Here is a 26,542-nt window from a genome sequence, read left to right on the forward strand (position 1 = left end):
CAGAAAGAACACATCATTACAATAATAGAAGTGAGAGGGATTAACTTGCAGCAATATTAACTATAATAAATTTTTCCCACAATGTTTGCAAGACCTTTTTTTTTACGTTGTCCAATTGGACCATGTACATACATTTAGTATCAACCTCGTTGCCTTCATGGGGGGTCCATTGCTGTAGACTGGTTCCCAATACTTACATTATTTTTCTTAATATTTGGTTGGAACCATTCTACCAGCACTGTATGCCTCATGTGCTGTCACCATGGCTATCAAAGGAAAACAAGCTGACCACATTTGGAATAAAAACCAAGCAGGCCTTTTGGTAATGATCCCAATAAAGCATTTTGCTGCCATATTATGGAAAATGGGATATCTGGATTGAAATTTAAGAATACGAGATGACTCTAATGGCTCAATGTCTCACCTTTGCACAGTGTGTCTGTGTGGCAAGTACCTTCTGCAGTCATATACTTCAGTTTCAAGGCCTCTATTCCTCACATAATAATCCTCAGCTTCTCTGGCTTCTTGAGGAAGCTGTCTATGGTCTGATTTAGGAGACGGTGGGATCACTCCTTCATGATGAGTCTGAGTCCTTCCAAGCTCCTTAGCATCTTCTGTCTCTTTCTGACCTTGCACTTCCTCCTGTCCGTCATCCTGTACCTTCTCTTCCAGATTTCCCACCAGAAGCTGCTTCTTTATCCGTTGCTGCGGCCGCACTGTAGCTTGAAAAAAGTGTCTATGCTGGATTCCTTCACTCTCCTCTGATGATGCACTGTCACTAATGTCCCCACCCTGAAGGCACTGGCGTAACTGGCTCTGATGTTCAAGCAAGGTGGATCGGTGCCTATCAGAGCAGCAGGAATGCCTAATTCCTGACTTTTCCTCGTCTTCGTCCTCTTCACTCTGCATTTCTGCATTACTTTCCTCACTGACATCTTCATACTCACTTCCAAGTTGTGTACCATGCTCCTCACTCTCTTCAGTGACATCACTATCACTGTCTGAGTTCTCTGGACTTGTCACCATGGCCTCATTCTCTGAATCAATATTATCCGAGTCATGTTCTGTTACTGAACTTTCTGATCCATCTTCAGCTAGTCTTGGTTTCAGCAGCCTTTTGCGTCGATGAATGGCTACTGCATGGATTGTTTTCTGTGAATGGGTTCCAGATGTGGGTTCATCACTGATTTCTTGCCTTGGTTTCCCTTCATGTGTGTCTGATTCTTTCTTAGTCGTGCGATGAGGTTCAACCTTGTTGGCATCACCCTGAAAAATATAATTCATAAATACCTAAGGCAGTTTACCCATTCCTATTGGTCAAGAGCCCGTCACGTGGCTAGTTTACGGTTGATAAACACCAGCTGGCTGGCCTTAAACACTTTTCCAGAGTCACATGAAATTTTGGACTCCTATGAAATCCGGTGCCAATACCGTTTTATTGGTTGAACGTTCACAATCCTCACGTAGGCATGCGCAATACTACCTGTGAGTCAGTATTTCAAAGTCCTAAATTTGAACTGCACCAGCACAAATGCGTTCTGTGCCACATCATGTAGTACGCGCAACGTGTGCGCCAATCTCCATATAAGGAGTTGTTTACCTCTTGATTTTTGATTTTTTGACCGTAAAGGTATTTATGAATGGGAATAAATATGTCCTTGGTTCGTATTAAACACTATGTTTAAGACCGGTGGGAGTCTGGATGCTGGTAATTAATCACCACCCAGACTCCAACCGGTCTTAAACATAGTGTTTTAAACCGGCCAAGCACACATTTATTCCCTTATTTAAGACTCAAAATATATCAAGACCAGGCCAACAATAAATGTTGTTCATTCAAAAAAAATATTAGTGTGTGTATATGAAATGGGAGGTAAACTAGTCAAGACCTTTATCAAGGAACAACCAGAAGCTCAAGGCTGCCAGCCCAATTGGCAATCACATTCTTTGGACTGACATTACTCACATATTTGCCATTACTATTCATCCCTGTTGTTGTTGAAAAACTATCAGCGAGGTAAGGCCAAATAAAAAAACAAACATGTTTAGCGTCCTGCCATTTTTTCTTTTTCTTTTTCCCTCTCCAAAATGGCCACCCGACCGGGCTATTTTTCAAGATGGCTGCCAGCTTTTTTTTAAAATGGCCGCCACTTGGACTCAGGAATGACATACCAGCTTTATATGGGCTAGATGCAACAGACAAAGAGGCCAAAATGATGTCACTGTTTAAAATTTATCATTTTTTTCGTTTTTTTTAAAGGAGGCGGCTTCCAAAAGGAGGTGGGCGGGGACGCTAAACATGTTTGTTTTTTTATTTGGCCTAAAAAGAGCTGAAGTATAGATCACATTTGTAGTTACACTTTCAAAATCCCATATCGGATAATGATCTTCTGATGACTAGCACAAACAATTTCAATGTTTGTAAAATGTATTGATACTTCCCAGTATTAACATTTCTGCCAAGAACAGATCAACTACAATGTGAAACTGTGACAATTAAAGGCAAAGTATGCTGAATTTAAGTCTTCCGTATTATTGTTATTAAAGATAGTTTATCAGAAATTGTATTTTGGTCAGCATTGGGATCTAGCCTACCTCTTGATTACGACTGCAGTTTGATGGCTGATCTTCTGTTACACTTGGTGTAGTTTCCTCAGCGTCATCATTTTCTTCCTCAAGCTCATAGATCTCAACCATGCGGCTGTTATTACTATTCATTACACCAAGCTGACCTAGGGCAAAAACATTCCACTCAAAATTAACTCAATAATAGAAAATCAGGGTATAAAAAAAATGATTTTAATCCCTCTGTACATTAAAACTGCTTGCATAATTGTTTATCTTCCATACAAAAATACACAGTTGTGCCTTTCTTAATGTCATAAAAAGTTGTTAAGTTCATGACTATTTCAAAGTTCATGACTATTTCATTGATCTGACCTGACAATCATATTTAACTTCAAGGACGGAAATGCACTGCTTACTTAAAATGACTGACGAAATGGCCCATAAGCTTTATTGGTAAACACATAAACTGACCAATTGACTGAATGTTACCTTTATCTGGGCCCATTTCTAGACTGCTCCTCAATAGAGGAAACTCATGTTGGGAGTGTCTAACATCTGGCCTCAGAAGAGTAGTGGCACCCACTGCACTACTGGACAGTGCACTTGTCCATATACATTTGGTTATCACCTGAGACAAGTACAAGGTCTGGAAAAAAAAATCACATCTAACATTAATGTCCAGTGCATAAACCCTTCACAGTACTTCCACAAGATTATACTTGCACATCTCTTGGGGACACTACTGAGAGTATTTACATCTGTTACCAGCCACTTCCAGCTAGGATATATGAAATTAAATGCAGTAAATATGTGAAGTGAAACCCAGCCTTTTAATCCCTTATGGATGTCAGTTGGTTTCTGCTCCAGGGCCTGACAAATTTGACAAGTGAAAGACGGCCAAATGCACAAAACGATTGCAATAACACATTGCAATATTATACATGTGTACATATATTGTATGTCTACTTTGAACTTAAAATTCATACATTCGTGTATCAAGCTACATTTAGCATGGTGATTGCCCTGCAGCATTGCTTACACAAATTGCCTGTGAAGGGATGGAAAGCCTGAATTTGTTTCTCCAAAACATGAGAAAGCCTGAATTCAGGCTATAGCCTGAAAACTGGCATCCTTGCGGGGCCTTAACAATTAAGCAAGCCCATCCCACCTGTTCAGTGTGTTCTGAAGGGTGTAACCGTGACACCAGTTTCAGCAGATGGAAGAGTGGGCCAGCTTCAAGATGCTTGATCAGATGAGGGAAGAGATCATGAACATAGCGGCCAGTGTGCTTGAGTTGAGTAGCTGCCCAGATGACATCAATGTGTTTAGTAGTTAAGGCACCCTCAGCTGCCAGGAAGTTCAGTATGATCTGGCACTGCTTGATGATCTTTTTTAACATCAAAATATTGAAAGGTATTTATAAAAAGTATTACAATAAACATATTTTAATGTTCCATAATCCATTAAAGACAGCAAGACAGGAAATTCAGAGTTTCCATCACCCATTCAAATGTGAGGCAGCCCATTCAAATGTGAGGTGTTTACATAGATGATCTGATACACCGTACCCTCTGGAGACGTGTGTACAATAGGGAACAAAAGATTGTATACGTCTCCACAGGGCAATTTCTATAAATAAATATTTATCCACAAGGTTTTCACGAAATAGATATATGGATTTTTCTCAAAAACTAGGAATTTCCAAGCTATGTTGATCTGTCGCAAGTGGAAAAGTTTTAGAAAAGGGATATCAAGTTCAAATTTCAGCCACTTAAAGTACACTTTCAAACTCGAAAACTTTACCACACGAGAACAAAGGAGGACACACACATGCAACATCATCGGTGAATCGAGGACAGAAACCGAATCGAGGACTCCTCGGTTGGAAAACGTGTACAAAACCAATGAGAGCTGTTGCGAAAAAATTGACCCCCCATTGTCCCTTATCCTCATTCCTTTGTTTGTACTTTAACTTTTTAGCAATAGCTCTCATTGGTTTTGTACACAAATTTTAATCTTGGACGTTCGGTCAATCGTGGACGTATTGTGAAGGATAACAAGATCATTGTGGGATGCAAGCACATGGAGTAACAATAGGGATGATAGCCCCTAAGTGTTTAAAAATCAATCTGCCCCATAAGGAAAATGCTATGGAGGTTGAGATTTCAATAGAAATAGAGAGGAACAAAAGAAGGGAACAATGATCTTCCCAAACAAGTCAGTCATTGTCTAAATGTACCCAACAAACAAAAGAAATTCTACAGAAGAGGGATAAAAGGGGCCAAGCAGGCATCTCGCCCAGCAAATCTGAAATGCCTTGTATTTCAAAAGAGGGAAATGTATGCATTTTTCAATAAATGCAAATACATTTTCAGGTGAAAAATAAATCTCTGATCGAACTAACCAGCTTTCAATGTGGCTTATTTGATGGTTATAAATAAAAAAAGCCATCAAATATTCCTTTTTATGATTTAAAAAAAAAATTTTTTAATTTGTTTTGCCATTTGAATTATTCATCGACATCATTGTTTCTTAGTGTTTTCTTGCTTACTTTAAATAAAAATGAAGTACATGTATTCATGAATGCATAACACACTGCAAAAATATAACCTTGTGTGTGTCTTACAGCTACAGCCGAGATGAAAAAACTGCACACATTTCTTATGGCCTTCTATTATTAAAATCAAGAGGATTATCCGAAAGGCAGACAGGTTTCATATATTGGCTTTACCTCAAGATGCATGTTTGGTCCAAATAGATGCTCTACTACTTCTTTCTCCAGCAGCCAGGCAGTAAGTTGGGATCCAACACTGCAATAAATGATGTGTTTAATAATATGATGGACTTGAAACACATGGACTAGTACAAAAAGTCTGACGTAGAAATTTGTAATAAAACAGGAACTTAATATCAACGCAAACTGCATTCCATGTTGATTGCTTACAAGCAAAGCACCCTTTTATTTCTGAACATTTGCTTCCACGCTGCTCTTTACTTTACATCACTTATTTGCCAGATGGTACAGATCAGCAACTAGCTTGTGAATGTCAATGGGTACCATGATGTAGGTCACACAGATGCTACAATGGTATTGTGTAGTCTGTTTTGTGGGCCGTGTGGAAAGAAGGGTTAGTCTTACACATAAGTGGTACTCCTCCCAACCCTCATCTCCTTCAAATCTAACCTTCAACCCCCCCCCCAAAAAAAGGGGGAGGGATCAGAAAATGTCTTACTTACTTGTCTATGTCTGCCACTGATTCGTTATTGCAAACTTCATTGAACATGTGAATCTGGCTCTGAGAAAAGGATGACGATTAAAGCAGATGTTATTCATAGAGCTGTTTCTTCCTGATGTTTGTGTGAAATTAAAGATTTGTATCGTGTAAACTCCTACAAACAATGCGTTAGTTATTACACTGATGTTTTAAATTGTAATTTACAGCTTCGTTATAATGTACAAGGATAAAATAAAAGTAATGGAGATGCAACTCAATGTTGTCAATGACTTTAATATACAAATACAGGGCGAGTCAAAAAACTGCAATGATGCAAAGGAGCCATCTCTTTTTTTCAAAACCGAGTTGAAGTTTTGAACATTTTAAACGTTGTAAGAATGTCATTTTCATTAGTAACCTTGTGTGAAAAAAATGAAGTTAATGTCAATTACTGTTTGCCTTTTGTGAACCTTTTTACTGCGGTACCCAAGGTACGTTTTTGTCCATGAAGCATCAGAATTTGGCATAAGAGCGGTCACAGAAAAGACATTATAGACAACACAGATTTAAAACTGACTGAACCTTAGCTCAAGCTTTATTTATCTGTTTCACTTCTTTATGTTTATGCAAAGTTTCTCTGGGCTATACTATAGTTACTGTGTCCTTGGCAATCCCGCAAGGCAATGCATGTCTCAGCTGTATAACCTCATGGAAAGAATGGCTCTGGAGGACACATTTTGTGGTTTTATGCAAGTTTTAGATACCTCGTGGACTAAAATGTAAATCGGGCACCGCAGTAAAAAGGTTCACAAAAGACCAACGGTAAATGCAATTAACTTCATTTTTCCCCCACAAAGTTACTAATGAATATGTCATTTAAAAAGTTCAACACCTCAACTTGGTTTTGAAAAAAGGATGGCTCCTTTGCATCATTGCAGTTTTTTTTACTCACCCTGTACAACCTAGATACATAATAAAAATGTACCTAAGACTTTTCCCATGTTGTATGTGTACTCTAATCAGACTAAATTACCGTGATTTGACTCAGTCCAGCTAGCCTCATGGTCAATGTAGATGACATGAAGTACTTGAGAGCTAACTCTAGACTGTCCCTATCAAAGGATAACGGTGCTTCCATGGGCTCTTTGATAGCACTCCACATCATATCAGCCATGCTGCGAGCACTGGCACGTCGTAATTCCTTGTCTGGCAGCCGGCACAGGTATCTGTTGTGGACATACCAAGAATGCATGAGAACTAAGGATACTCTTCATTAGGCCAAAGAAAAATTAAACTTTGTCTTTTGGGCTAAATAAAGTATAAACATGCGCCAACTGAGATTTTTCTTGTTTGTTTAAAGGGGAAAAAAGAAATGGTTGTTAACAATGTTATTCTTTTTAATTAATTACACTACACATAAATAGTTTGAAAGGAGAACAAAAAGTGCTGTAGGTGAACCATCAAACCAAACTAAAATATACAGAACATGGGACTTCCAAGCCGAGCCAAACCAAACCAAATTCAGTTGTTCAGTTTAGCATGTTCAGCACACGCTGACTTATTGCTCTTAATACATTTGATGACACTATAATACAATGTTTGGGGCAAGATGGTTACCTGTTCCCTTATCTTTTGATGTCCGGGGGAAAAAATGGGGCTTCTGTTAGTGCACATATTAGGTATAGTGACAGTATAATTCATTACTACTGGTAATTGTCATTTCTTCACTAAATAGTGCAGATTTTTCAGGTTTCATTATACCAAGTACATCTGTATCAAATAAGGGCTCACAAACCATTGAGTTTGTGACAGATCAACCCATCTGAACAGTGCAAGATGTTTTGCAGATATGTACAAAAACCAGACAGGAAAAATCCATCAAGGAAAACTATCATGCGCTGTATGACAAACGTTTAACCAATCCAAGACAACACCGAAGGAATTGCACAGATTTCACATTCAGATCAAGAACAATCACAAATGTGTGTTTGGCCCAAAACAAATTCAGCTTGCTGTAAATATTTCAGCATCTGGACAAGGGCTTCAAAGATAGAATGCACATTCAAAGAGAACAATCCTTGTGAAAGCTTGCAGCCTAGTAGCAGTCTGGGTCAGCATCTACAGACAGAGGGTCTACAACTGGGTAATGCTTACTAACCAATAACAGGTTAGAAAGAAGTTGTATTCCTATAGTAATTGCTTTGATGTTCCAAAAACAAATGTCCAAACATGGCAAACCCTAACCAACCTAAAGGCCTAAGGATAGCGCTGAAAGCAAACCCTCTCACTTAAATGTAACCTGACCGTTAGATTTCGAAATTCATATCTGATACTGGTGATCCAAAAAAGAAAATCAGACTTAGTACATTTTGCCTTTATATTCCACGCATAAAGTTTCCTGACAGCAAAATAATATGCAGCATTCTTAATCAGTAGCATTCAACAAATTAGCAAATATGGAGGAATACTAATCGACAAAGAAAATTTTGTAGTATACAAAAAATTGTCATTTAGTCATCAAATATTAAAGCCTTCCATACAGGTACAGGCATGGCATTGTTAATGAATGGTTCAATTTAACATATAGGCCTACATATGTACACGTTAAATGAAAATCAATTCAGTCAAGGGATTCCAAAGAACTGAAATTGATTTCTTGTCAGTTTGAACTCCCCAAATGATATTTTATAAATGAGTTTGATGGTTTAAGTGAGTCAGCAAACACATGTGCATGTGTTGCTTAATCAAGTCTCAAAATTCCACCCATTTATTATCTGAAGTTAACACTACTGAATGAACAAAACAGGATGAGCAAGCTGAGACAGCCTACCTTATAACATGTGTTCTCAATGGGGCAACAAACTGCATGACAGCATGGAGATGTAACCACAGGCGAAGCTGTTAAAAAAATTTGGTATTATTGACACACATGTATTTATTCCAGGTTAGGGATAATATACCAAATAGACCATATATCTGGTTATCAAAGCCATAAATTATGCATTCTGATATATCATACAATAAATTGTGAACTAACTTACATTTGCCACAATGGCAATGATTGCATGGGCAAGAGAGAACGGTAGAGAGTCAGGGGTTGCTGCCTCAAAGCACTGACGAATGACTGCCAGACCATTACTATCACAGAAAAAGCAGACATTTCGCAGTAGGTGGATAGGTACGTCAAGATCCTGAATTGAGTCAATAAAAAGAGAATGTCCAATTTAAAAATGTATTTTGTATCACATTTGTACATCACAAAAATACTCTACATCACAATTTTGACCCATGAGTGTTGTATTATAAAGGAAAAAGAGGCAAGCTGCCCCACACTTTACTGCCCCACAATATACTGACTGTGCTCTTCAACCAATTCTATTTTTGCTCTAAATGAATCTCGACCTTATACATGGTTTATTGTTACACAAAAACTTTTTGGGGGGTTCTTTTTTGTTCTTTTGGGGTTTCTGCAACCCTCTGAAAACACCTTTAAGTTTTGCTTACTGTATCGCACAACCATATCGGCCCTGTGAGTAGATATTTGTACCTGTCCCCACACTATCCATTCTAAGAGGAGGGTTTGAACCAGTCTACCCTGTGAAACACTATTTTTGTCAAATTTGCCAGAATGCATACAACTCAAAATTTGTGAGGCAATTATACTTATATATGCACTTCATAACTAAATGGAAGCCATAACTTTTGTATTGGTAAAAAAATACCAATTTAGAAACATTATCTATTCTGGGGGTGAAATAGCACAGAAACTGCATTTGAGATTAACCCTAACCCTCCTCCAACCTCCAAAATCCTCCAGATGGTTTTGGAGGATTTTGATGGATTGAGGCTGAATGGCAAGAAAGTGTCGGTTGATTTGGGCAATGCGTTGTGTCAAGTTCGTAAGCTGTACCCAGCAGTTTATGTTCAGTTATGCATAATAGAGACCTGTAAATATTATGCTCAATATCATCCGCACTGCTTCTGAATGTTGTCAGCATTACCTCAACCTATTAACAGTGACTGTTAATTGGGAATTGGTCACCCCTCCACTAAACAACTTCAAGAAATAACTGATGATCTTGGAGGATTGAGGCTGAATCCAATTGTTACAAATGTGCAAGGTGGCAATTGGAGGATTTTGCAGGATTGAGGAAAGCCTTTCGCCAAGTCCACCGTGGCTTAACTTGCTGGCATTAGACAAGCGATTGGAGCGCAAGACCAAACACGCGCAGCTGTAAGCCACGATTGCTTTGGCGAAAGGCTAGATTAAGGATGGTTCCTAGCCACAAACGCCTAGGGGGTTAGGGTTAAGAGTAAGACATTAGATTGGAAGGTTTGCAACAAATTCTATTTGAAAATATAAGAACATCCAACAAAATTCCTTAATTAATGGGCATGTTATTTTACATATATAACATGTCATTTTGTTAAATGTCTTGACACTGAATTGCAAAAACGGATGTCAAACATGTTTGTTGAATATCTGGGTTTGATCGGGCAATTATATTTGTGCACTGCAACGTGGTACCTTTTTTAAAAGGCAAAAAACGGTATCAGTGAAAAGCCATTTAATTATGCTTCTGGGGTTTTTAATTCAATTAGAAAATAATGCAGTTTGAAATTTTATATTGAAGAAGCTACATGTAGGCTTAGCACAAATCCTGCAATGTTTTGAATGGTGGTTTAAAAACATTCATTTCACAGGCTATCAACCAATACGAATAGTTAAACAGTCTAAGGTATTTTGAATGCCGTGTTAAAGTAAGTTATGCTATTTGTTAACTTACGTTCATGTCACAGTAATTGCCTAAGGCCTCTGCCTCCTGACAAGATGTTTCCTGCTGAGGAAAAAAACAACAGGAAAAGAGAAGTTAAAGTACATCCTACATGTAAATGCCCTGCCTGCTCTCAAAATTTAGTCAACTATTATGATGTAACGAAGGACATTGAGATGATGCAGATGAAAGAGCAAGAGGAAACAAACAATGTCTTTGGATAAAGATAATCTTTAGAAGCTTACATGGTACATGTATTACATGGTATCAAATTTAATACACATGTATGCATACATGCATGAACAAGCAACTGTTGTAGGCAAAACACTACATGTACATAACAGTATTCAGAAGGAATCGCCTGATTATACCACAAGAAGACTTTCTACATTTCTCTGATTATGAAACAAAATATGAATGAGACAGAGATACATGTACATATACATGGGAGGAATCTTACCTCTGCTAAGCTATGATAATACTGCTTGTGTGCTGCATACATGGGGAAATTCATTTGGAACACTTTGGCCACAAACTGAAGTAACTTTTCTTCCTCCTCTAAATTCCAGACCTCGGCACATGTCTCCTTGTTTTCAACGTTTCCTTTTTCCTCCTCTTCTTCCTTCTTTGTTGGGTTTGCCTCGTCATCGAAGATCTGGTCTTGTTTGTTTATTCTTGAAGCACTTTCGTTGTTTGTACTACTGTTTGCATCTGTTGACACTACAGAATGGTCTTGAGTCACTTTCTGATGCTCCGGTGATGGGTTCCTTGATTCCACTTCTGCTTTCTGTCTAGTGACTTCTTCTGTAAGTTTAGCCTCTTTTGGTTTCTCCTCAGACTCTTGAACAGACACTTCCTTATCTGGTATCTCGCTGTCACCAACATCACCAAGTGGATGTGTAGGGTTAGCAATGATGTTGATTGCAAAACGCAAAATCAGCTGAACAAGATTATTGAGCCTCTCAAAATTCTTGTAGTCCTTGAAGAGACAACTACACTGCCTATGGACAAAATGACAACATGAAACAAATTATGCAAATCTTTCTTCATATTAACATTTATGTTTTACTGACCTTGACTTTTCAACCCAACCAATGCAGGTTGGGTCAATTATCCAAAATAAATCACAGGCAATCTGGCAATGCTATCCTTATGTAGATACTGCATGGTTTTGAAGATGTAAGTACTGGGATGTAAATGGGTTCCGATTGGGAAGGAAGCAATGGGCGGCACAGCCTCCCGTCCCCCAAGATTTTTTTTTTTTTCAGTCCGAAAAAATAATCACAGTGCTCAGCAACATGAGAAACATTTCACATTTACAAATCAACAAAACATGGGCCTAAAGGTATTGAGAAATCGCAATGAGCTTCCCACGTGAGTTGGCAAGTCAGCCATGTCCAGAAAATGGGTCGCCAAACAACAGCGGACCACAAACGTCCGATAAAGATAATCTTAATCAAAATGACAGCAGCAACATAAAAAAACATTTCACATTTACCAATCAGTAAAACATGGGCGTTAAAGAATTGAAGGAAACAATCAAAAAGATCTCCCCTGGGCCCCAGAGGGACAGGGACACCTCGTGTCGATGTCTTGCACGCGTATGTACAGGGCCAGAACGTGTATGGCATCCTGATTGGCCAATGAATGCACTATTATGGAGTGAAATAAAAACCCACTAACTAATAGCAACTAATAGCTTCCAAAAGTTATCGCGAAAGACTGCATTATTCTGGTCTGGACCGTATGACACCAATATTATATGTGATATTAGAAAAGTCTGAAATCTTGTTATTGCTTGACAATGTTTTGGTGGAAAGCATGTGTATAATCATACACCAGCTTCCTCCCTGTACATAAGAACAGACTTAATCCACAACCCAACAACCAAGACTCTCTGAGTAGTAAATGTTTCTATAGGCATTTACTACAGCACAGACATTTACTATTCAGATCATTATGTGGTTTGTAGTGTACATGTAGTGAGACATGATCACTGATGTGAATTACTCTACATAGTGTGGCTTCCTAAATCCACAATACTTGCACTTCAATCCACTTGAATTAACACTGCATCAACAATCCAGTATATACCCGAGTGTTACCACACAGAATGACGATGCATGAAGATATATTGTACTTACCTCTGACCCCATATTTGTGAGAACTCCAGCAGGATCCAAACATCTTTTTTCCTGACATCAAATTTTTCACCAGCCCCACATGTTTCAATATCTGAAATCAAGCAGTAAAACTTATGGAACACCAACAAATGTTTTTTCCATAAACAAATGTCGACTAAAAACGATGTTAAAACATTGTGCGGTTATAGTCAATCCACAGTAAATGCTTACTTCAAAGTTTTGTCATGATGACATCATTATGTTCATTTTTGTGGAAATTTCCCAATTCTTTTCCAAGAGCTGCCATTCGTTTGTAGACACATTAATTCCTGATTATTTTTTATGGAAAAGGAATGAATGACGTCATGCAGAGTGAGCCAATGCTGATGTGATCCTGAAGGACAAGTCTGTGAAGTGATGAGTCTTTCAAGTTGGAGTGAGGTGAAATCATTTCCACACTTGTGCATATCGATCATATCTACCCTTCATGATTGGTCAGAATACATGCAGGTGACTTCTCTACTGTTGTTTCGAATGCAGAATTGTATTTACAGGCAGGAGCCAATCTACATAATCGATATTCACACACGTGGCAACGGTTTTGCACTCGATCTCAAAAGATGGTGTCCGCGACCAATGACCATTGTTAATACTTGTTCTTCGGGACATCAGTACTGGGCACATTCCACATTACGTCACTGCTTTAACCATTCAAACAAATCTGGAATTAACGTGTCTACTAGCAAACGGCAGCTTAGGAAAACAACGGGAAAGATTCCAGTCCTCTCACCTCGCTGTGCTACGAGATTAATTAATTATGTGAGACTCAAAGAGGAAAATGAGACGTACGTAATTAATTAATCTCGTAGCGAGGCACGGTGAGAGGACTGGAAACTTGTCTAAAACGTTGTCAATTTGGCTGCGACATGAAACAGCCGTCGATCAATCAGGCGAAACAAGAACCATCTAATCGTATGCGGGCATGTGTTCTACAGCGTTCTGCAGAGCTAACATGTACACGGCGGGCTCCTATCATTTTGCGCGTACAGGATTCGGGGTACCAGAGACCCGTGTGATAAGATCAAAAGTTGTAAATGTTCGGATCGGCTCCATAATTCTCTCTCCAAAAAGTCACATTTATTTGGAATGCCGACTTTTACGCCGATTGGAATATTCACTGTATTATTGACGTGTATAGTACTTAGAAAATGTAGAAAATTTGGAACACGTTGAATTTTTTTATAATTACACACATACGCATGGCGTTGTTATTGACGCCACGTTCACAGGTCTAATGCTGGCCTAACGTTAGGCCTAATTTCGCTCGCGCATGCGACAACTCGGCGGCCGCCTTGACGACCAGGATAAGCAAACCTGTCTGCCTGATAACAATGCACGTAACTGCGAATGGTTTTTCCCACTAAGCTTGGAATTCTTCAAATTTTATGGTGTAAATTGGCAATTTTTTGGATATAAATGATTGATAGGGAAATGATACACTATTGAACTATATTCTGGAATCCTATAAAAAAAATAACACACGTTGTTAAAATGTTGTTAGCATATATTGAAATGAACGCATGGTGACTTGCAAGCATAAAAGTTTTCGATTATCATGCATGCTCAGCAACATGTGTTCTTTTTGCCCCGTGAACAAGATGGCGCATATTACCGTGAAAGTGCTTATTCATTGTGCGCCCCAGACTTCGATAAGGTCAAGGTCAACGATAAGGCTTATTAAGTTATTTGAAGCGATCCGGAATTAGGAAAAAAATCTGGAACTAGGAAAACGACTGTCAGACTGTAGCCTGTAGGTCTACTTAGTCTAGCCCTAGTCTATGGCCCTCACTGGAGTAGACTCTGCATGCTGGGCCATACGTACATTGCTTCCCAAGGTTGAAGATTTGAAAATTTCACCTTCAATTCGGGAAACATCCTCGTCGCACGCGCCGTGTTTGAGGCTGCCATTTTGAATTCAGGAAAAATTGACTTGGGCATGGCTCCTGGCTACACTGTTTCCTGGCTAGCATCAGATGGACCAATCACAGGGCACTTTGATTGGTCAACGAGGAGACGCTCAATCGAGACGCCATGTGATTGGCCCATTGAGGCGACCAATCGAGGCGACCAATCGAAGCGCCCTGTGATTGCTCTGTCTGATGCTAGCCATGAGCTAGTCTGGTTCCCTATTGTTGCCACTGTCCTTCTGACTCAAATATTTTTAGGGGGCCCGGGAAACAGTCTAGCCAGGCAGGAGCCATGCACTTAAGTCATTTTTCCTGAATTCAAAATGGCAGCCTCAAACACGGCGCGTGCGACGAGGATGTTTCTCGAATTGAAGGTGAAATTTCTCTTTTCTTCCCAAAGATAGGCCTATGTGAACCTAACCACCACCATTTGTATTTTCAATTCCCACTGAAGCCTACAGGGGTGCATCAGGTTGAACTGAGGGCGCCCTGAGTGGTCAGACGTGTATTCGAGATCGTCTTAGATTCGTACCAGAAAATTCAAGATTTGAGGAGAGAAGAGGACCAAAAAGGTTGGTGTAGTGTACTATTAGTGCTTTACCTAGACCCCATATTTTAACAATGGTTCGTACATCGCGGATAGCCTCTGGAACTGCTGAAAATGCTGAAAAATCAGGTGGCCATCATGGCCATGGCAAGACCAAAGTCAAGAAATCCAAGATGGCGGCCGATGTAAACAATGCTACCGCCAGTACCGGTGGGAGTCCCGAGGGCCACACATTTAAGACTGATAGTGAGTCTGATCCTCAAAATAAACCAAAGACCACCCAGGCAGAAGGTAACATAGCAAGTTGTCTACATATTGCATGTCAAAAAGAGATTGTTGAAGATGAAAATGCCATACAGTGTAACAAGTGTGGAAGATGGATTCATCAAGTTTGTTCAGGCTTCAACATGACAGAGTTCAAGACATTGACAAAAAAGAACAAGGACAACCTCCTATGGATCTGTGACGCGTGCCTCCCTGTGGTCACATGTTTCCTACAAGATAGATCACCTTTGATGTCACCAAGATCAAGACAAAGCAGTATGGACATGAATCAAAAGTTGGACCCAGTGATTGAGGGTTTCATGCGACTTGAGAAAGCCATGGTCACCGAAGAAAACAGAATGGAAGACCTGATTGAAGAGAAAGTATTTGAACGAACAAAAACAGAGGGAAGATAGACAGAGTAATCTAATATTCCATAACATTCCAGAGTCCGAAAGTGATGACATAGATGACAAGAAAGTCACATGATGTGGATCAAGTTAAAAATATCTTGGGTGACCTTGAGCTAGATTACACCGAGGTATTGCAACCAACCCGGCTAGGCAAGAGAGTGACTACCGCAGAAGGACGAGGAAAACCTAGATTGCTGAGAGTTACAGTCAGTAATGGAAAAGTGAAGAAACTAGCACTAACCAAGGCCAGAAAACTGAAGACAAGTGATAATAAGTCATGGAACAAAGTATTCATTACTCCAGATTTGACCTACAAAGAGAGGGAGGAGAACAGGAAATTACGTGCAGAGTTGGCTGCCAGAAGAGAAAGGGGAGAGAATGACATCGTCATCCGCAATGGAAGAATTGTGAGGAGTGACCAATCCTTTCGTGGGCAGCCATCTGAAAGACGGAGAGACATCACACCGTCTACAGAAAATTAATCAGCAATCAAGTCATCATGAGGAATGTACATACAAAAAGAGCACCATTGCACCTATTGCACGGACCTGCACTACAGAACCTAAAAGCCATAGGTCTGATTCAATTGCTGATGCAAAGAAGCACAGCAATAACAAAGAGCACACAACACAGTCCAATAGAAATAGACCCAAGGATGCTACCAGGAGTAGACCAATCCCAGATGTCACATCAAGCAGAGGTGACAGGTCTAAAGGCCTTCGAGAAAAGACAGCCCACAGCACATTCCATATCAACGTAAGAAATGCACATAGCACCGTGCACGATGCACTTGATGAGGCAACGCAGCCTGAAAGTACAGGTACCAAAGAGCCTGAAAGCACAGGGGGTAAGGAGGATATACAAAACATTGTATGTGGCATAAGATGTTATTACACAAATGCCAATAGTGTAATAAACAAAAGACATGAACTAGAAGCAAATATTGAGATTTATAACACCTCACCCGCAGATTCTGTGTCTTGATTGGCCGAGAGCGAGTCACATGACACTTTCTATTTTTGCTATCTTTCTGTGCACGGCCAAAAGTACTATACCCGTAGCAACGAAAGTACTATAACATTAGCAACCAAAGTACTATTTCCACGGCGCAGTATTTGTGTGCAAAATAATGCATGCTGGTGTGCGCGTTGCGCGTAGCACGTAGCGCGTTCCAAAGAGAGCGCGCCACAGAGTTGGGTTCAAACATTTCGCAAAGGGGTAGTTTGGAAGAGAGAAATACATTTTCCACCAATTTTGTATTGAAATTGAAGTTTATTTCAACTGTGTTCAGATTTAAATAATTTAATATATTAAAACCAAGCAGAATCTGTGGGTGAAGTGTTATAAAACAAATATTGAATGCTTTATCTCGTGGTGAAGTAAAACTAGCCTCCCTCGGTGATCCATGGAGCATTCTATTTTCCCTCGGCTTTGCCTCGGGAAAATAGAATGTCCATGGATCACCTTGGGAGGCTAGTTTTACTACACCACTCGAAGCATTCAATATTTGTATACTACCAACCAAAGGTCATGGGAATTGTAGAGTCGTGGTGCAATAGCAGCATACTAGATAGTGAAATAACACTTGAAGGATACAATCTGTTCAGGAAAGATAAAGAAGGAGGAAATGGAGTAGGAGGTGGAGTCTTGTTGTGCATTCACAAATCCCTTGATGCGGCACAGTGTTACAAATTGGAAGAGATTGAGATGGAAACATCGATATGGTGCAAGGTAAAGCTCAGTGAGAAGGAGAATCTGCTAGTGGTGTTAGTGTACAGAAGCCCAAACAGTACCAACCAAAACAATGAAGCATTGAGGCAACAGCTACTGGTGATGGAATCCATTCCTCATATTACTCACAAGCTAGTCTTTGGAGACTTTAACTATCCAGGAATAAACTGGACCACTAACACCGTCAATGCCGGGATTAACTCCGAACCACAGCTATTCATGGACACAACACAAGATCTGTTGCTGGTTCAACATGTAGAAGATGCCACAAGAAGCTGAGTAGGTCAAAAATCGTCACTACTGGACCTTGTATTCAGCAATGACGAAAACTCCATCGATAGTGTTACACATGCAGCAGCAGTGGGCAGAAGTGACCATGACAGCTTACTTTGGACATATATTTGCCACTCTGACACAATCTGCTCAAGTAGAGAAAGACTGAACTATGCCAAAGGTGATTACAGGGCTTGAATTGAACGACGGCCACGACGGCCAGTGCCGTCGTTGCCTTCTTACTGGCCGAGGTGCCCCACAAAAAATCCCTGTCTTCACGGCCAGTTTTGCCTTGCCCCATAATTACCTTGGCCGTCGTGCCCTTTTTGCAAAAACATATATCAGCCTATTAAAACCACTACAATCCTTGATTCCAGTTGTTTTTCCACACATTGACAATGTATTTCGATGCCATGCCAGCCCGATCAGTTGTCTTAATATCTCGCTGAATCAATCACACGCGCGCAGTACGGCCGTGGCCGGCCGGCCAAACACCGGCAATTCCCCACTGTACATGATGTACACACACGTACAATGTACACTGACAACTGAATCTCCAGTTCCTGTATGTGCCGATACTTCAAGTAGCGACACCCCCGCCGCAAAAATATATGTCTGTATTCGTACACACACATACCAGCAGGAGTAAGTACGGCAGATCTTACGTGCAGTCAACAGACTTTCTTTTTCTCAGTGCTTGCATGCGCGGTACATACAGAACACATTGCTGTTCGTGTACGAGGCAAGCGAGCTCGGGGCATAGTCAAAACACGCGTGCACATGGCGTTCCGAATTCCGATTGTCAAAAGCGGACATTTAAATGGTAATCGTGTATTAATTATGGGCCCGATTCCCCAAGAGAACAAAATCAACTTTTAAGCCACATTAAGAACATGCAGGTAGGTTATAGATAGAGAGAAGGGTTTCGATTTTTTAAGGGGAATTTGGAGGGAAAACGACAACGAAAAAACGCAACACGAAAATAGAGATGGCGATCGCACGTCACCAACCATAAAACCGCTTACAAAAAACGTAATTTCTATCCCCAAAAAGTGTTCAAAATTACAAAACAGGTGCCATATAAGCTGAGAGAAGTCTGCTTTAGGTTGAAAAGGTAATTTTTTGAATGATAAAAACACCTGTTACTCAAATTTGATCGAAACTAAAGAGGTGCCATAAACTACATGATCGCCGATATAAATTCGCATTTCTTTTTAGCCGGCCTCTGTGCCCCTTCTGCAGATATTAGTTTGGCCTTGGTGCCCTCCCAACTGGCCTTGGTGCCCTCTATAATTTTGCTTCATTCAAGGCCAAAGTGGCCTTGCCCTAAAAATTCCCAAATTCAAGGCCTGTGATTATATAACAATCAAGAGAAATTTTGCCAATATAGACTGGGATTCCAAGCTAGAAGCATCAGATTGCGAAGAAGCATGGCATATTTTTAAGGAGTATCATAGCACAGTCAAGAAATGTGTCCCAACAAGAAAGCCTAGGAATAGAAACAAGCCACTATGGATGAAAGCAAATGTGAAGAAATCGGTAAAGAAGAAACACAAGATATACATGACGTTTAGGAAGACTCAACGGTACAAAGACTACAAAGATGCTAAGCAGAGGAATGAAACAAAGAAGATAGTGGAAAAAGCCCACGCTGCCTATGAAGGAAAGCTAATGAAAGAATTCAAGGAGGAGCAGAAGCAACTGTTCAACTATGTAAGAGCTAAACAAAAAGTTAAAGTTGGAATTTCCAGACTGGAAGGAGTCAAGGAGAGGACGGAGAATTAACGGAGACAGAGGAAGAGGCAGCGAATGTCTTGAATAGGTTCTTTGAATCTGTATTTACCCATGAACCAGATGGAGATGTTCCAGAGCTAGAACCAAGGAATGAGTTTACCATCGATGACGTCAAGGAACAGATGAAAAGGCTGAAGCATGACAAATCACCTGGCCTAGACGGTATCCATCCTTGCGTCTTGAATCTGTGTGCCGAAGAGATGGCCAAACCCCTGTTCATCATATACCGAAAGTCCCTAGATGAAGGAAGATTACCTAAGGAGTGGAAGACAGCCAGGGTGGTCCCCATCTTTAAGAAAGGATCTAAAAAGTCACCGGGGAACTACAAGCCTATTTGTCTAACGTCTATCCCATGCAAAATAATGGAAGCAATTGTCCGAAAAGCAATCTTGAAGCATGTTGAGGAGCTTGATCTGCTGTCCAAAGACCAACATGGATTCATGAAGGGCCGATCTTGCCTAACTAACTTGCTGGAGACCCTTGAGGAAGTGACAAGCATGATAGATGAAGGAGGTGGCGTCGACATGGTGTACCTTGATTACTCCAAGGCATTTGACTCGGTCCCACATAGGAGGTTGCTGTCCAAAGTAAGATCATATGGAGTGGAGAAGAAAATATGGCGATGGATAGAGGACTTCCTCATTGGAAGAAATCAGATGGTCACAGTAGGGGATGCGGAGTCTGACTGGACAGCAGTGGCTAGTGGAGTACCACAGGGCTCGATATTAGGCCCCATCCTGTTCGTCCTGTATATCAACGACTTGCCTGAGAATGTTAAGTCCAAGGTGAAAATGTTTGCTGACGATACCAAGTTGTACAGACACATTGAAAAGGAAGAAGACAGGACCATACTCCAAAACGACCTCAATGCACTGCAAACGTGGTCAGAAACTTGGCTGTTGAGGTTCAACACAAGCAAATGTAAAAGAATGCACATGGGTCACTCAAACGATGGGGAAGAATACCAACTTAGAGGGGAAATAATACCGCATGACACAGAAGAGAAGGACTTGGGTGTCATAATAACAGAAGACTGCAAAACCAGCAGGCAGTGTGCAGTGGCCACAAACAAGGCTATGGCTAAGCTAAGGATAATTAAAAGAACCTTCAAGCACTTTGACGTGAAATGTTTTGCTGTGTTATATAAGACCTACATACGACCTCACTAGAGTACTGCATCCAAGCATGGAGACCTAGTTTAAAGAAGGATATTGAAATGTTAGAGAAGGTTCAACGCAGAGCAACCAAGATAATTCCTTGTTTGAAGTCCAAACCCTACTCCCAGAGACTGGCCGAGTTAAAACTAACCACTCTGGAGAGAAGGAGAATAAGAGGAGACCTGATAGAGGCATTCAAAATCCTCAATGGATTGGAAGGTATTGAAGAAGGCAAGCTATTCAGTAGGAATTCAAATCAGCTCAGGGGTCACAGTCACAAATTGTTCAAGCCAGCACTAAAGAAGGGACTGAACTGCATGAAGAATTTTTTCTCTCTCCGAATAGTCAACGAGTGGAACAGTCTCCCAGCACATGTAGTGGATGCCAAGTCAATCAACCTATTCAAGAATAAGCTAGATTCCTACTGGAGCCCAAAAGGATATGAAGTCTTAAAGGCATTAAGCCTATTCTTTTCCCATCATACCTTAACCCTAACCCCCTAGGCCCTTGTTGCTTACAACCATCTTCAATCCTCCAAAATCCTCCGAAATTTTTGCAACTCCGCCTAAATTTTTCAAAATTATCAGACAGTCCTGCCTCAAAATGCATTCATCCTCAATCCTCCAAAATCCTCCTCATCCCAAAAGTTTGCACTTGTGTTTACATGAAGGATAACCAACGCCAAATCCTTCAAAATCATCAGACAGTCCTGCCTCAAAATGCATTCATCCTCAATCCTCCAAAATCCTCTTGTGCTTCAATCACCATTCATCCTCAATCCTCCAAAATCCTCATGTGCTTCAATTACCATTCATCCTCAATCCTCCAGAATCCTCATTTGATTCAATCACCATTCATCCTCAATCCTCTAGAATCCTCCAAAACTGCCAGGAGGATTTTGGAGGAGTGAGGTGGGTTAGGGTTAAGTGTAAGTGTAAGTAAGTGTAAGTGAACATCTCTGGTTTTATTCATCATTCAAGTACTGGAAAAAGTTTAGCAACTATTATTATCCAGGTTTTAAGACAGTTCTCACCGTTTTGAGGATTATATTGCAAATGACATGGTTCTGAAAGAGATTAGTCCGAGTAACTTGGACCCAACTTATCGCCTTTTTAACATTCGGACATGGTCTGGCGATAGTGGGGTCCAAGCTAATCATTATATGCATTATATGTCATTGACCCCAAAACCCAACATTGCCCAATAAAAACATTAGATTTCACCCTCAAAACGGCCTCCAAATTACTAGATACGCCACCTGAGGTACAAGTAGACATCGATAATGGCCTAGGTGTGATGGCCTAGCGGTTAAGAACACCAGACTCACGTTCTGGTGTTTCAGAGGCAACAGTGACGTGGGTTCGAGCCCGCCGGCGGACACTTGTGCTCTTAAGCAAGGCACTTAACCATTGTTGCTTCGTCCTTCGGATGGGACGTTAAGCCGTAGGTCCCGTGTCTTATATAAATGCACGTAAAAGAACCCAGTAAACACTTATCGCTAAGAGAAGGGGTTTGCCCCGGTGTTTCTGGCCTCCTGTATAAACTCCAACGTGGAGTATTTAGGAGAAGAACCAACCAAGAACCAAGAACCAAGATAATTAAGATGGTTGTACTGAAGTTTACTTATGATCCTGATGAAAAGTGAAATTTCCCATTCAATCCCGAGAACTCCCCTCGCGATCGTGAACACGTTAAATTTCCGTTGCGTGTTTGAATTGCAATGTGGTCTTCATGCCCAGCGTTCACTCGATGGTCCCCGTATTCCGAGTGCGATTCCGTTACCGAGCGCGCGCGATGCATCAATTATGATAATGATAGACTGGAGCACGTTTGTAAACATAAGTGCATTTTGAACGATAATAGGGAGTCGGGAACTAGCTTGAACTGGTTTCCGTCCATAAAATCTGCCCTATATGGCTATGATCTAGTCCCACTAACTGGGGCGCTAGAACTCCTTTTTTGACATTTGGGATGACGTTGGTCTGTCGTACTAGCGTCCCACTACGGAAGTATTGTCAATGTTACAATTTCAAAGTTCACCACAAAAATCACGCAAAATACTTGACAAAAATACCTTTGAAAGCACCTACTGGCATTTCCACATGTCAAAGATGAAGAAACGGGGCTTCAATGATACTCAAAAAAAAATTGGGGTTGAAAATCCGTGAAATTCAACCACTATTGCACAGACATCATACAGCGATCATTCAAAAACGTTATGGCTTTATCTACTAACGCATTGTCTAGATGGTAGTATGGGCGTACATCATGTACACATACAAACACGTACTTGAAGCAGGGGCCGGGACACGACCGCGACGAGTGCCGAAAAACAAACTCCGCATGTAGATCGGGGGATGCGCTTACGACTGTAGTCTGTGCATGTGCAGTCTGTGCAATAGTGGTTGAATTTCACGGATTTCAACCCAAAAAAATATTTGTGAGTATCATTGAAGTCCCATTACTTTGTCTTTGACATGCGGAAATGCCAGTAGGTGCTTTCAAAGGTATTTTTGTCAAGTATTTTGCTTGATTTTTGTGGTGAACTTTGAAATTGTAATTGACAATACTTCCGTAGTGGGACGCTAGTAGTAGTACAACAGACCAACATCCCAAATGTCAAAAAAGGAGTTCGAGCGCCCCAGTTACTAGTTAGTGGGACTAGCTATGATCATGATTCTCGGACCCTACTCTCGACCATGTCCATGATGTCCAAATGTTAAAAGAGGCGATTCATAGACATGATAGAGTCCTAGTTACTCGGACTACGATAATAATACTATAAACGACTAGGCCTATAGCCTACAGGAAAATCAGGTAAGAAAGCCGATTTTTCTGTCATTTTACTGTTCTAAATTTAAAAAAAAAATAGGGTCAGTATAATTACATGAATTAAGAGAACGTTTCCTGATGTAGCCCCATAAATGTGGCCTATTTACTGGAATGCCTCCGTAAACATAGGCCACACATCCACATGTACAAAAACGTGTCGACTTTGCCAAATTTTGATTTTCACATTTAGGCTTACTTTGTAGTTTTTTTTGCTTTAGAAGCATTCTCACCCTCTATATAGGCTAATCAGAAAGTGCTGCCTTTTTCAGATGTCCATTTTTCGTGAAATTTCCAGATACTTTTGGATTTGCACACGTTTGCGTATCAAAATTTCAACATGAAATTTCACAAAAATTAGACATCTGAAAAAGGCAGCACTTTCTGATTAGCCTGTATAGAGGGTGAGAATGCTTCTATTTTTCTAAAGCAAAAAAAACCTACAAAGTAAGCCTAAATGTGAAAATCAAAATTTGGCAAAGTCGACACGTTTTTGTACATGATGTGGATGTGTGGCCTATGTTTACGGAGGCAGTCCAGTAAATAGGTCACATTTATGGGGCTATTCCTGAGGTTGCAGACTTTGGGGGAGAGACAAAACTTTTTTAAGAATAACAAAAAACGGAAGTGTCCTCAACTACACAAACCCCCGTTAGGCCGAGTCAATATTCATGGTCATGATTTATCACGACTCACGTTGAACATGTTGAATGATGGTCTGTTTGGTCAACTTACATGATGACACAAGACGAAATACTTCACGACAAGTATCACAGCCTTCCATTTTCCGTCTAGGCCTACTTCGTATTGTACAGACTATTGAAGTTCACTGCCTTTCTTTAAGCACACAATTAAAATCTTAATTTACAATTATTACGAAAGTTCTTTGACTTTTCAATTCCATTCAGCTTTATGTACCGCCTTGGACACAAGTTCCCCCCGCCATTTTGCTTCAATTGAATTCTGGGATCGTGTTAACGCGTGCCGCGGTGCCCGTCGTGCGTACACGTAGGGGTTTTCCAAACCTCGGGTTGGTTCCAACTGTGCCTTCAACACGTAGGGTTTTTTTTTCAAACCTCGGGTTCGTTTCAAATTTGCCTTCCAAACAAATTTTAGGGACCGCACTAGTCTGATTGGGGACACCGTCTCACGGTCTACTTCAGAAAAGAAACCTTGAACCATATGGCCAACTTTTCTTTTGGATTAGACATTACAGGCTTCCAAATAATTCCTGAGTCAGGCAGTAGATTCGTAGACTGATGGTGGTAAGTAGACAAATCTGTTAATAATCGATTTATCAGCGTACAGTACCTCTCATCATCAAACAAAACTATGCAAGGAAAACTTACTATCGGTTTTCCCGGCTATTATGAAACGTTTATCATTCGACTTCACCGTTACTAATATTCAAATTCGTCCATCAACATCAGTGGCGCACCCAGGATTTGGCGGGGGGGGGGGGGGCTCACTTTTTTTTTTTTAGAAATTTGATTTTTTTTTTTATGTTGCACAACATTTTTGGCCGCAGAAAAATACATTGAGGGGGGAGGGGATTATTTTGACGTTGGTGGCGCCATTTACACCCCTATACTCGAAAATAGGCTACACACATATCAACACGGTCAAATCGTGGGACTAAAAACAAATAAATAACCCCCCGAGGGCCGCCCCCTCCCTTGGGTGCGCCACGGGTCAACATCGAGTTAGTGCACTTCCAATGTTTCATTTCGTCTTTTGTCTGGCAATTTCAAATTCAGTTCAAGCAAATTCAAACAATGTGCACACGTTTTCGCCCCGCCTTCTCGTCTACGCCAAAACCTTGTTATTCAGATATTAAATTCGTGTAACTGATTTATGTAAGACGAATTCGATCTCTGAATGCTGCCATTCGGCAACAGACAATTTAATCTGTAGTGACGAACATTCTCGACTCGGTGAGTAAAGAGGGTGACCATACTTTAAATTGAATGGTAAATGACTAAATTGGTTTTCAAGTTAAAAGTAAAAGCGTGTGAATTTTTTTTCGGACGAAATTGAATGTTGGAGTTGGTGAATTTGGATGAAAAATGTTTAAAAATAGCCGGGAAAACCGAATAAGCAAAACATTTCTCACAACACACATATCGTATGCTTGCCCCCCCCCCCCCCCAGATTTACCGAAGTGCCCCTTTTGCGGACATAAATGTGCCCCCTCGAGCATAAATGTGCCCCCTAAAATTTCGGATAATTTGTATTCGGTAACCATTTCGCAAAATGGTATAGAAAGTTATGATGAACGAGGAATATGAAAACCAAGCCCCAAAACCCTTACAATGCGCCCTGGAAATGGCCGATTTGGAAGATGTTAACCGGCCAGCCGTTCAATTTTATGAAGATACAAGGAAAGAAATAATTGGAGAATTCTTTTATTAACGGAATTTATACTTTGAACTGAAGATATCACAATGAAGCATGACGAAATTGAACAAAATTATCATTAAATTGTGTGGCATTAGACGAATTTGATTTCTGAATAACAAAGTTTGGCGCAGACGAGCCGAAATCGAATACACCGGGGCGAAAACGTGTGCTCATTGTTTGAACTAAATTTGAAATTGTCTGACAAAAGTGCACTAAATCGATGTTGATGGACGAATTTGAATATTAAAATCGGCGAATTTGAATGATAAACGTTTTAAATTGGCCAGGAGAACCTAAATGACTTGTATAACACTCAGAGTTTGAAATAGATTGACTCTAAAGTTTAGAGTACAAAAAAAGAAAAACTCACGCAGATAAAAGATCCTATATCCTTCGATGACTTCTAATTTGATTGCACCAATTGGAAAAAAAGACAGTAGAAATTAAACTTAAGAATGGTGTTAATGTAGTCTTGAATGCCTATAA

General features: G+C 40.3%; 1 protein-coding gene across 6 annotated transcripts in view; it reads right to left on the reverse strand.

Annotated features, from left to right (window-relative positions):
- LOC119743212 (ubiquitin carboxyl-terminal hydrolase 34-like) overlaps positions 1-24,634 on the reverse strand; it is a 140,423-nt gene extending 115,789 nt beyond the window's left edge. For 4 of the 6 annotated variants that reach the window (XM_038219632.1, XM_038219623.1, XM_038219614.1 and 1 more), the window contains exons 1-13: positions 24,392-24,634; positions 12,703-12,793; positions 11,019-11,559; positions 10,571-10,624; positions 8,825-8,974; positions 8,614-8,681; positions 6,817-7,009; positions 5,806-5,864; positions 5,300-5,378; positions 3,737-3,955; positions 3,058-3,214; positions 2,596-2,732; positions 425-1,266 (exon numbers count right to left, since the gene is read on the reverse strand). In XM_038219632.1, the coding sequence (XP_038075560.1) occupies positions 425-1,266; positions 2,596-2,732; positions 3,058-3,214; positions 3,737-3,955; positions 5,300-5,378; positions 5,806-5,864; positions 6,817-7,009; positions 8,614-8,681; positions 8,825-8,974; positions 10,571-10,624; positions 11,019-11,559; positions 12,703-12,793; positions 24,392-24,440 (2,639 nt within the window). In that variant the 5' untranslated portion in view covers positions 24,441-24,634. The remainder of the gene's footprint in view (positions 1-424; positions 1,267-2,595; positions 2,733-3,057; positions 3,215-3,736; positions 3,956-5,299; positions 5,379-5,805; positions 5,865-6,816; positions 7,010-8,613; positions 8,682-8,824; positions 8,975-10,570; positions 10,625-11,018; positions 11,560-12,702; positions 12,794-24,391) is intronic. The other 2 variants (XM_038219640.1, XM_038219607.1) reach the window with 1 other exon arrangement.
- Between the last annotated feature and the right edge of the window lie 1,908 nt (positions 24,635-26,542).

The sequence above is a fragment of the Patiria miniata genome, unplaced genomic scaffold, assembly GCF_015706575.1.
Source record: "Patiria miniata isolate m_02_andy unplaced genomic scaffold, ASM1570657v1 HiC_scaffold_11, whole genome shotgun sequence".
NCBI classification, from domain to species: domain Eukaryota; kingdom Metazoa; phylum Echinodermata; class Asteroidea; order Valvatida; family Asterinidae; genus Patiria; species Patiria miniata.